The sequence below is a fragment of the Narcine bancroftii genome, chromosome 1 (assembly GCF_036971445.1).
Source record: "Narcine bancroftii isolate sNarBan1 chromosome 1, sNarBan1.hap1, whole genome shotgun sequence".
In the NCBI taxonomy this organism is placed as follows: Eukaryota; Metazoa; Chordata; class Chondrichthyes; order Torpediniformes; family Narcinidae; genus Narcine; species Narcine bancroftii.
The window spans coordinates 288,784,463-288,796,771 of record NC_091469.1 but is presented as its reverse complement, the minus strand read 5'-3'; the positions used below and the strand labels follow the sequence as shown (position 1 = coordinate 288,796,771).

Genomic DNA, 12,309 nt, shown 5'->3' with positions numbered 1-12,309 from the left:
AAGGATCCCATCACCCTGGTAACAACCTTTTCTCACTGCTCCCTTCAGATAGAAGATAATGAAAACTGAAGACCAGCACCTCTAAATTCAAGAACATCCAAACAATAGACTCAATCAGAGTCTCATTTAAGGTCTTTTACTTTTCACATTATGTATTACTGAATATTGTTTCTGTATTTTCACTGTCAGTTTGTTTATTTTCTTCATTTGCATTTCTCTCCTTTGTATACACATCTTTCTCTTAAATACAGTTTTTCCACTACCGATAAGTGGTAATTCTGTCTGGCCTGCAGGAAAAGAACCTCAGGGTTGTATGTGATGTCATGTGTGTGCTCTGACAATAAATCTGAACTTTGAAAAACAGTTTCTTTCCAATAGTTATCAGGCTCTATAACCTCCTCTTGTCACACTAATGAGGGTCTGATCCAAGACCCTCAAAAGAACATAAGAAATAGAAGCAGGAGTCCGCCATCCGGCCTGTCGAACCGGTTCTGCCATTTAGTGGCTGATCTGATCATTGACTCAACTCCACCCACCTGCCTTTTCCCCTTATCCCTTAATTTCCTTTTTATGTAAAAATCTATCGAACTTAACCTTAAAATGACTGTCTGAACTATCACAAAGACACTTCTTTACCACTGAGGATTACTGTGAATATTTATATTGTCTCCTTTAATGTCATTCAATTAGTTTATTCTTAGAGTTTTTCTTTACAAGTACCTGTTTGGCTGCAGCAAGTAAGAATTTTAGTGCAAACGTACATTGAACAATGTGTATGACAGTAACTCTCATTAAAATTATCAGATGCCTAATGAAACTAATGAGAATGTTCAAGTTTTTCTGGAGTATATTTCAACAATAACAATCTGCCCTGGAACTCTCCGATCAACTTCTACAGGGGTCAGGGTGCATCACTGCTTGGGATTGGAACTGCTCTGTACAAGACTGTAAGAACTACAGAGCGGCGTGAACACTGCTCAGATCATCATACACACCCCACCTCCCCTCCATCAATGCCACCTAAACCTTCTGCTGTCTCTGGAAAACTGCCAACATATTAAAGGACCCGTCCCACCCCGGTCGCACGTGTGTGTGTGTGTGTGTGTGTGTGTGTGTGTGTGTGTGTGTGTGTGCATATGAGCGCACATAGTTGGGTGTGTGTAGTTGGCTGTATATGTCCGTGTCCCTCCCTCTGGGCAACACCATTTCTTCAGCAGATGGGACCCATAAGCAGTTTAACTGGACATTAGTCTCATTTGCTTATGTTCCATTATATCCACTGAGTGAAAATTAACTGCAATGTTTGGCTGCAGACCAAGAACCGACAATAATTTGGAATAATCAATCTTTTTCAAATCACTTTGGAATCAGGCAAGGTGCTTAATCATTGCAAATCACCTCCTCCTTTTCCAAAGCAGCATAGAAATCTGCAGCACAGTACAGGCCCTTCATCCCACAGTGTTGTGCTAACCCAATAACTGACTTTATCAACCACCAACACACCAAGCCCCTTCTTAACAACTCTGTAACCTGTGCAGCAGCTTTGAGTGGCCGATGGTCACAGTCCCCAAAATCTCTCAGTTCTTCCACACGGCTCAGAGACCACCCATTAACACTAAATTCTGCCTTCAAATTTGACTGACAAAAATGAACCACCTTGCACTTTTCTGGGTTAAACTCCATCTGCCACTTCTCAGCCCAGCTCTGCAAACCCTCCAGACTATCCACAATATCACTCATATTGGTATTATCCGCAAACTGACTAACCTATCCCTCCACTTCCTCATCCAGGTCATTTATAAAAGTCACAAAAGAGGAGGGGTTCCAGGACAGATCCCTGCAGACCACCATTGGTCACCGGCCTCCATGCAGAATACGAACCATCGACAACCACCTTCTCTGGGCAAGTCAATTCTGTATCCACAAAATAAATTCTTCTTGGATTCCATCCCTCCTCACTTTCTGAAGAAGACTTACACGGGGAACCTTATCAAATGATTTACTGAAATTTTTCTTCACTACATCCATTGCTTTACCTTCATCAATGTTCTTTGTTACATCCTCAAGGAATTTAATTAGGCTCTTGAGACGCAACCTTCCCCTGCCGAAGTCATACCGACACTCTCTAATCCGATTATGCTTCTCAAAATGCTTGTAAGTCCTGTCTCTCAGGATCTTCTCCAACAACTTTCCCACCACTGAAGTAAGACTCATTGGTCTATCAATTCATGGGTTATCTCTACACTCTTTCTTGAACAGAGGAACAACATTTACAATACTGGGGCCACCACATCGATGCATTCATGAAGAAGGCACACCAGAAGCTATATTTCATGAGGAGTTTGAGAAGATTTAGTATGTCACCATAGACTCTTGAATATTTCTACAGGTGGACATCAATCTGGCTAGTTGCTCACTGTCTGGTTCGGAGGTGCCAATGCACAACAGGACAGGAAAAGTCTACAGAGGGTTGTTAACTCGGCCAGCATCATCACGGGCACCAGTCTTCACTCCATCGAGGACATCTACAAGAGGTGGTGCCTTAAGAAAGCAGCCTCTATCATCTAGGACCCTCACCACCCAGGCTGTGCCCTCTTCACTCTGTAACCATCAGGAAGGAGGGGCACTCATGACGCTGCTGCAAAACAATGAATGTTGTGACATGCTCATGACAATAAATTCTGATCCTGTCCCCAGTGACGATGCAAAGATCATTGCCAGTGGTTCAGCAATCTCCTCCCTCTCTTCCCACAATAGCCTTGGGCTTAAATGTCATCTCTTCTTGGCAACTTTCCAAATTTATGCTTTTCAAAAGCTCCAGCACATTCTCATTCTTATGTCAACATGCTCCAGCACCTCAATCCACCCCAAGTCATCCTCAGCATTGCCAAGGGCCTTTTAGCGAATACCGAAGCAAAGTATTCATTAAACACCTCCACCACCTCCTACGACTCCATGCACACATTTCCACAATCATCCCTGAGGGGTGTTCTTACATACTTGTAGAAGGCCTTGGGGTTGTCCTTAATCCTGCTCACTGAGGCCTTCTCATGACCCCTTTCAGCTCTCCTCAGTCCTTGCTTAAAACACTTTCCTGGCAATTCTCTTGAGCTCCATCAGTTCCTATGGTCTTAAGCTTCTCATCAGCTTTTTTCTTTTCTCCTTAACTAGGTTTTCTACATCCCTTGCACACCACTGTTCTTTCACCTTACCATCCTTTCTGGGCCTCTGTACTTGTACAGAGTGTCATGCCAATGTTCACTGAACATTTTTTTTTAAAAAGACATACAGTATGGTAACAGGCCATTTTGGCCCACAAGTCCATGCTGCCCAATTACACCCAAATGACCTACAACCCCTGGTAGGTTTCGAACGCTGGGAGGAAACCAGGCCCACCAGAGAGAACCCATGCAGACACAGGGAAAACATATAAACTCCCTGTAGACAGCGTGGGATTCAAACCCCGGTCCCGATCACTGGTGCTGTAACAGCATTGTGCGAACCGCTACACTAACCATTTGCCACATTTCTTGCGTACTTTTCTCCAAGTAAATTTATGCTCCCAAACTCCTGCCTAATAGCACTGTATTTTCCCCAACACCAAAATTAACCGTTTCCCAAAATTATCTATTCCTGTCCTTCTCCAATGCTAGGGTAAAAGAGAGAAGAGTTGTGACCACTTTCTCCAAAATGTTTGTCCACTGAGAGATTAGACACCTGACCAGGTCAAGTATAGCCTCTCCTATATATTACGGCAGGAAACCTTCCTGAACACACCAAACAAATTCCACTCCATCCAACCCTTCACGCTAGATGGTGCCAATCAATATTCAGAAAGTTAAAATAACTCTTAACTACTACCTTAATAGTTTTGTACCTTTCTGGAATCTGCCTCACTATCTGCTCGTAGATGTCACTGTTACTACTGGGGGGTCTGTAATATACACCTAGTAGGGATATTCTCCTTTTCCTGTTCCTGACTTCCACCCTCACAGACTCAGTAGACCATCCCTCACTAAATGGCAGTGCTGCCAGAGGGCTATGTAACAGCAGTACTGCTGTTGATCCGGACCCACATAGTGCAAGGAGTGCAGACACACTGCTCCCCCCCCCCCATAGGGCTGCCCCGTCCTACTGCCATTGGCTCCGCACTGGCTCTAAACCACCTGTTAAAGGAGCATACAGTGGTTTATTTTAAAATCCTGCAACCAGAGGACCTGGACCCAAGATGAACCACGAGGGGTTGCAGTCTCTGGGGAAGCGGAGGACTTACGGAGGGCACCAGAAAATGAGACCGCCCCTGTTTGAGAAGGAGAAGCAGGGGAGATGGCCCACAGAGATCACTGTGGCAGACAAGCTAGGGGTCTGCGGTTGAAGAACACTCAAGGCGGCGGGCTGCTGGTGACTCGAGGCAAGGAGCCCACGCAGGTTGCGGGCAACAGCAGTCGAGGGACACACGCCAGGCTGCGGACTGCCAGATAGTAGCTGAAGGGTTAACCAGCTCTCAAATCGGGATGTGAGAGGGTGCTGAAGGCTTCCTGATCGTGTCGGAAGTTTGGCTCAGGTTGCCGATTAACCCTCTGGTTCCTAAGTTCAAGTCAAGTTTATTATTGCCAATTGTAAAAGTACAACCCAATGAAACTACGTTCTTTGGTGCAAAAACATGCAAACACACATCCAGATTTAGCACACACAAAGGCAAACAGTGTACAGTAAAACTCCCGGTATCCCACACCTATGGGGATTGGTAGGTGCCGGATAGTGGGGATCCCTCAGTGGCCACCCATTTCAATTCTCCACCCCATTCCCTTGCTGACATGTCTGTCCATGGTCTCATGTACACCCGTAAATTGGAGGATCACCTCATCTTCTGCCTGGGCACCGTCCAACTGGTTGGCATTGATATCGACTTCTCTGGCTTTTGTTGAAACCATCCCCTCCTTTTCCCCCCCATCGCCTTGCCCTAGCTCTATCTCTCCCCCTTCTCTCTCCTTTTCTTACCTGGTCCCTTATCACATCCAATTAACACCTTTTGTTGGTCCGGATTCCTCCCCCACTGTCTGAATTCTGAGACTTCCTGTTTCTGGCTCATTCTGCTCATTCCTTGAAGAGGGGCTCAGGCCATGTATCTTTGTCTCCTTTGGACGCTGAAAAGACCGGCTGAGTTCCTCCTGCATTTCGATGTTTTTTTGCTGCAATCTCAGTGTCTGCATACTTTTGTGCTTCACTAAGTAAATTTTCCAGTTGGTTGAGACTGTGTGTCATGTGGATTGGCCCAACTGATCACTACGGGCACCAATTTTAAACTTTTGTATTTTCTACCTGTTTATTTTCTGTGATTTTTTTGCTGGTTGCTTGAGGCTGCCGGTTGTTTGAATTCTGGATTAAGGGGATTTTACTGTATGTGCAACATAGGGACATATATAAAAATAAATAAATATTGTTTAGTAAGTAGTGGCGTCTTGGCTGGTTAGTGTGAACAGTCGTTCAGCATTCTCACTGCCCGTGGGAAGAAGCTGTTCCTCAGCCTGGCGTGGCTGGCTCTGATACTCCACCCGCCTAGATAGTTTGAGGCCAATGTTTATCAGAATCAAGTTTAGCCTTGTCTTTCTTCGGCCAAGGGGTTAGATATCAAGTAAAGCCAACCCTAGACGTGCCAACGAGCAATGATTCATGCCCCCAGTCCTGGGCGCTGATACGCTGGCGTGAGCTGCGCACCTGGGGTCCGGTGCTGGCCTTTGCATGGACTGCATTATCCAAGCACATACATTATTCCTAAGGGAAGAGCACGGAAACTTCAATCATCCTCTGCGAGCTGCAGACAGGTGCTGAAGAGGTTGATTACACACAGTGAGGGATAATCCTGCAACTGTCCATCACCGTGTCACATCGCTTCACTGATTTATAGATTCAACTGCTTCTGCCAAGCTCAGAACGTGTCCCACTGAGCACCATCCACCTCACTCTCCATTCAAGCTCTTCACTGCTTGTTAATGCACGGGGCCATTCAATTGTGTGCTTAAATTAGACTGAAATGGGTCTCTCACCCACAATTCCTTTTAGACTGAACTATACTTTTCACGAGACCCTGCACCTGCTGCTTATGCCACTTGTTCCAAGATGACGTGATGGAGGTTGTTTTGCAACAAACCAGCTCAGACGTAGTACGTCAGGTAAGACAGAGTATTAACATGCCATTCCACCCCCACACCTCCCATTATTTTGTTCGGCCGCCTGTCTGCTTTTTGCTCATAACCTGATGAAATCCTTAGGTTATGTATCTTTATCCTTACTCTATTAAGAGCTCTGCATGAATTATTGACCTTTATTTCAGACACACAGCACGGTTACAGGCCCTTTCAGACCAAGGGTCCGTGCCGCCCTGTTACACTCAATTAACCTACAAGCCCTGGTACATTTTGAAGGGTGGGAGGAACCTGGAGCACCCGAAGGAAACCCACACAGGCACAGGGAGATCGTACAAACTCCTGACAGGCAGCGCGGGATTCGAACCTCATTCCCGATTGCAGGCGCTGTTACAGCATTGAGCTAACTGCTGCACCAACTCTGTCATCAAGCATTTTTGTGTAAACAATAATCACAGTGCCTGCAGATTTTCATCTTTAACTTTCTCAGATGGGATGACTATTTTAATTCAGGAATCTAACAAGGGCAGGAAAGAAAATGTCCTTGAATCTGGAGGTACCAGCAGCTTCTTTGTTCATGCACCTTGGAGAGCATCCTGTCAGAGTGCATCACTGTGTGGGACAGAAACTGCTCCATTCAAAACCACAAGAATCTGCAGAGGGTTGATGGCTCAGACCATCACGCACACCTCCTCCCCTCCATTGACTACATCACACACACCCCCTCTCCTCCATTACAAACCCCCTCCCCTCCATCAACTCCATTACACACTCCCCCTCCATCGTCTCCCTTACACACATCCCCTCCCCACCATCGACTCCATCACACACATCCCCTCCCCTCCACTGACTCCATTACATACCCTCTCCCCTTCATCGACTCCATTACACACATCCCTCGCCTCCAATGACTCCATCACACATACACACCCTTCCCTCCATCGACTCCATACACACCCACCTCTCCTCCATCAACTCCACCACACACCCCCCTCCTCTCCATCTACCCCATCACACACCCCCCTCCCTTCCATCACACATACCCACTCCTCTCCATCTACCCCGTCTATAATTCCCATTGTCTTGGAAAAGCAGCCAACACATTAAAAGACACCCCACCCCAGCCACACTTCTCACCACCTCCCCCCACCCTTCAGTCATGAAAAAGATTCGGGAGTGTGAGATCACGCACCACCAGTTTCCAGGAGAATTTCATTCCTGCCATTATTAGGTTCCTGAATGAACCTTTTTATGTAAGAAATTTAGGTGGTTGTGGGTGTGAGGTAGGGAAGGATTGTGGAGTAGGTTTACATGGGTTGGCACAACGTTGTGGGCTGAAGGGCTTGGACAGTGCTGGAATGTTCAATGTTCTAACCTCACAATAGCACTTGATGCCTTTGCTCTCTAACAACCAATCTCTATCTGTGACTCTGCTGTGTTACGTACAGGTTGACTAGTGGGACTCCTCGCAAAACTGACTTTCTCACTCTCCCTTGGTACATGCAATTTTAAAAAAATATATAATTTAAGATAATGCATGGCAACAGGCCCTTCTTACCCACAAGCAGCACAGTTGTTCTTGATACTGACTCCCCTTTGGGTGAAAAAGTTTCCCATCATGTCCCTGGTGAGTCCCTCCCTTCTCACCTGAAACCTATACCCTTTAGTTCCAGAATTGTCTGATTAAAAACACAATGTTGGAGAAACTCAGCAGGTAAAACAAGGTACATTATAGAGGCAAAGATAAAGAGATGTAACCAATGTTTCGGGCTTAAGCCCTTCATCAAGGTATGGAAATTGTAGGCAGGTGGCCGAACAAAATGGTGGGCAGAGAGAGGAGCATAGTCCTACAGGCAGGCGGTAATAGGTGGATAAGGGAGGGTGGAGGACGGCTCTGTGAGTGGAGAGGGAAGGGGCTGGAGGAAAGAAGGGGAAAGGGAAGGGAGGGAGAATGGAGAGTGGATGAGCCGAAACCGGAGAAGTTGATGTTAATGCCATCCAGTTGGAGAGAGTCCAGATGGAAAATCAAGTGTTGCTCCTCCAATTTATGGAGGTGTAGAACTGGAGGGCAGCAGAAATTACAGATGGAACAGTGAGAGGGATTCTATAATCATCTACGCTGGGGGTGGGGGGGGGGGGGGAAAGATGCCCCATGACTTTATAAATCTCTACAAGATCATCCCTCAGCACATTACACTTTAAAGGGAATAAAGACCAGCCTATCCAACCTCTCCCTTAAACTTGCGCTTTCTAGTCAAAGCCACAGCATTACTTGGATCACACAACCCAATTACACCCATATAGCCTGATGAATTTACCAATGTTGTACATCTTTGGAATGTGGGAGGAAACCTGAGCACCTGGAGGAAATCCACGCAGACATGAGGAGAATGTACAAACTCCTTACAGACAGCGCAGGATTCGAACTTTGCCCGCTGGCGATGTAACAGCGTTGCACTTACCATGCCACCCAATAACAACACGAAGTTAGCGCTGGTGTTCTATTCAGAGGGCAGAGACATTGAGGAGTCTCAATGTGTCTCCTTTGTATCTCTTACTAGCAATCAACTCGGGCAGCCCAGTCGGTGTAGCGGTTAGCACAACGCTATTACAGCGCCAGCAACCCAGGTTTGAATCCGGTGCTGTCTGCAAGGAGTTTATACGTTCTCCCTGAGTCTGCATGGGTTTCCTTCGGGTTTTCCGGTTTCCTCCCACCCTTCAAAACATACGGGGGTTGTAAATTAATTGGGCCATTTGGGGGGTACAGGCTCGTGGGCCGAAAGCGCTTGCTACCATGCTGCATGTCTAAATTAAGATCCCACTAACTCATAGTGCTGCCCTAATAACCTACTCTGACCACTGCCTAGAATTTCCCAACGGCATAACCTTCCACGAACTTATCTAAGTCGCTGAAAAGATCCTATTGTCCCTGCCTCCACCACCACTGCCTGCAGTGCATTCCATGCACCCACCTCCCTCTGAGCTAAAGCTTCCTTAAACCCATGGGGATGTCGGAGAGTGAGGCACAGAGGTCGATGTGAAAAGACTCCAACCTGACTTACATCGTATCCGTTGTTGCGAATACCTCGCCGTGACCTTTCCCTAGTCACCAGCAGATCCATCTCAGTTCCTCCTGGACTCGGGCTGTTCAGAGACTGCCTGCTTCTGTACACCGCGCTCTTCATCTGCGACTGTCTGCAGGGATTCCAGATACATTCATGGAATTTTTTTAAAAAAGAGGAATTAACACAACAGATGCAGAAAGCAGGCACACTGTTATTTGGAATGGAGAATGACTTCCTTCCACACTGCCAGAATCGAGCAAAACCTGTTGTGAACCATGTGCTCACCAACAGTCTTGGCCCAACCACTGAGATAGGCTCTCTGTCATGAAGTCATACAGAACAGCCCTTTGGCCCCACTCATCAATTCTGAGCTGATCCTGTTTGCCTGCATTTGGTCTATCTCAATCCTTCCTATCTATATTGAGCACAGAATATAGAATATTCCAGCACAGTATGGACCCTTCAGCCCATGGTGTTGTCCTGACCTATATAAACCCTCAACCCTTTCCTACCTCTCCCCCATAACTTTCTATGTGCTTATCGAAGAGTCTTTCTATTATCCCGATTGTATTAGCCTCCACCACCACCCCCGACAACACAGTGCAGGCACTCACCACTCTTGCTGCAAAAGAACGTGCCCCTGACGCCTCCCCAAAACTTTCCTCCACTCATCTTGTACAGATGTCATCTGATGTTTACTAATCCCGCCCTGGGAAAAAGGTGCTGGCTATCTGCCCGAGTCTATCCTTCTCATCACCTTGTCGACCTCTCGCCCTTCTTCGCTCCAAAGAGAAAAGCTGGAGCTCTGTTAATCTGTTCCAATCCAGCTAGCCTGCTGTGACTAAACCATTCTTGTCCAACACTGAGTGTCAAAACTTCAAGCAGAAGAATGGTCTGAGCTTTCAGCTCTCAATGCCTGAAGCCATCAGACATCCAATCAAAAGGGTCACAGTGATTCCATCAGGACTACCCACGAGACTCCACGAATTCTCAGACAGAAAACTATCTGCATTCTTATGCACTTAATTCAGCCAAAAGCAAAACAGGCCCGGCCCCAGATTCTCAGAAAAAAGTAGCATTATTTTGAAATCCATTATACCTTGAAATATTTGCCGAAGATCATTATATTTGCTCACTAATGGGATTGCCTTTTCAGTGCGTGGGGAGTTAGTTTGCCAGTAATTATAGTCATTCCTCAGTCAATGAAAGGAAGTCGTTCTCAGAAAATGTTGTAAATTGGAAAAGTTGGGTGGCTGCTTCCCTCCCACCATCAGGTTTCCGAACAGACCCTGTAGACACAACCTCATTTTCTCAATTTTTTGCACTAGTTGTTTTTAAATTTTGTCTTTATGGAATTATAATTTTGAGCAATTTTGTACCTTGCTCTGCACCGTACCTGCTGCCACCCAACAACAAATTTCATGGCACATGGTTCATGACCCCCTAAACTCCATTTCATTTCTGAAGCTGTAATAGTTTAAGTGAGGCCCCAAATGGGGAGCCTTGTGTGCAGTTCTGGTCACCGGGCTACAGGGAACGGATCAATAAGGTAGAAAGAGGGCAGAGAAGATTTACTAGGGCTGTCATCAGGAATTGAGGATCGGAGTTGAGGGGAAAGGTTGAATAGGTTGGAACTTTATTTCCTGGAGCCTCGGAAAATGAGGGGACATTTAATAGAGGTTATTCAAAATTTGGAGGGGCATAGACAGTGTAATTGCAAACAGGCTTTTTGCACTGAGGTGGCATGAGACCAAAACTAGGGCAGTGGTCCTCAAACTTTTCCTTGCCACTCACATCCCACTTTAAGTATTCCCTAGGCCGTCAATGCTCTCTGATTAGTCAGGGATTGCTTCAGGTGGGATGTGAGTGAAAAGAAAAAGTTTTAATTGTACCTCATTGACTCGTTATGTGCATGGTTTCATAACTCCAAAGGAACTGGGCCAATTACAATTTTTCTCAAGCAAAATATTTCAGTAACAATTGGGTCTAGAGCAGTGATTCTCAACCTTCCCCTCCAACTCACATCCCACCTTAAGCAATCCCTTACTCATCACAGAGCACCGATGGCCCAGGGATTACTTAAAGTGGGATGTGAATAGGAAGAGAAAGGTTGGGAACCACTGGACTAGAGGACATGAGTTAAGGGTGAAAGGTGAATGTTTAAGGGGAACGTTCAGGGAAACCTCTTCACTCAGAATGTGAAACGAGCTCCCAGCAGAGGTAGTGGATGCAGGTTCGATTTTGACATTTAAGAGAAGATTCGATAGGTGCATTTGTGGAAGGTGTAGCAAGGGTGATGGCCAATGGGACTAGGTGGAATAAACAGGTTGGCATGGACTAGAAGGGTTGAAGGGCCATTTTCTGTGCTGTTCTGTTTCATGGTCTATGGACATGATGGAAAATGGCTTCATTAATCAAACCTCAAAGATTCTATTGCATTACAATAACATCCACTGAGCATCTGTTGGAAATCCAGATGGTTCAGCATTTGATTGACCAGGCGATATCTGTGATTTCCACCCACCATGGCCTTAGCTCCTGCAATCCTCATCCCATCACAAGGGCCCCAATCCTGCACCCTCCACCATTCACTGGGGGCCTTGCTTACACATACCCAGGTTCCTGTTTCTGCATTTTCTCCACTCCCTGGATCCCATTTCTCACCTTCCTGTCCCCTCGCTGGGTACCCGGATCTGGCACTTCTCTTCTGTTCCCCTGGACCATGTTTCCTGCTCTCCCTTCCCCTCACCCTGACCCCGTTACTGTGTTCTCATCCATTCACTTTGACCCCATCACCCTGGTCAAAATCTCCTCACGGCTCCCTTAAACCAGAAGTCTGCCTGACACTCCAGACCCAACAGGTCAGACTAGGGGAAAGGCTTGGCAGAAGAAATAGATTTTAAGGACTCTTTAGAATTAGGGTGGTTCACCTGTTTGTACACGGTTCCCAATACCCACACGTGTATTTTCCAATGTGATTGGGATATATGACCTCACCCACACTTTTCAGACTTCTGGATAGACACATGAATGGAGGGATATGGATCATGTGTGAACTGAACCATAGAACATTACAGCACAGAAAAAAAGGCCTTCAG

General features: G+C 46.2%; 1 protein-coding gene across 3 annotated transcripts in view; it reads right to left on the bottom strand.

The window, feature by feature from the left end:
- Positions 1-12,309, bottom strand: part of kiaa1549la (KIAA1549-like a) — a 156,035-nt gene that overhangs the window by 29,719 nt on the left and 114,007 nt on the right. For 2 of the 3 annotated variants that reach the window (XM_069903026.1, XM_069903036.1), the window contains exon 16: positions 9,200-9,341. In XM_069903026.1, coding sequence (XP_069759127.1) covers positions 9,200-9,341 — 142 coding nt within the window. The remainder of the gene's footprint in view (positions 1-9,199; positions 9,342-12,309) is intronic. The other variant, XM_069903031.1, reaches the window with a different exon arrangement.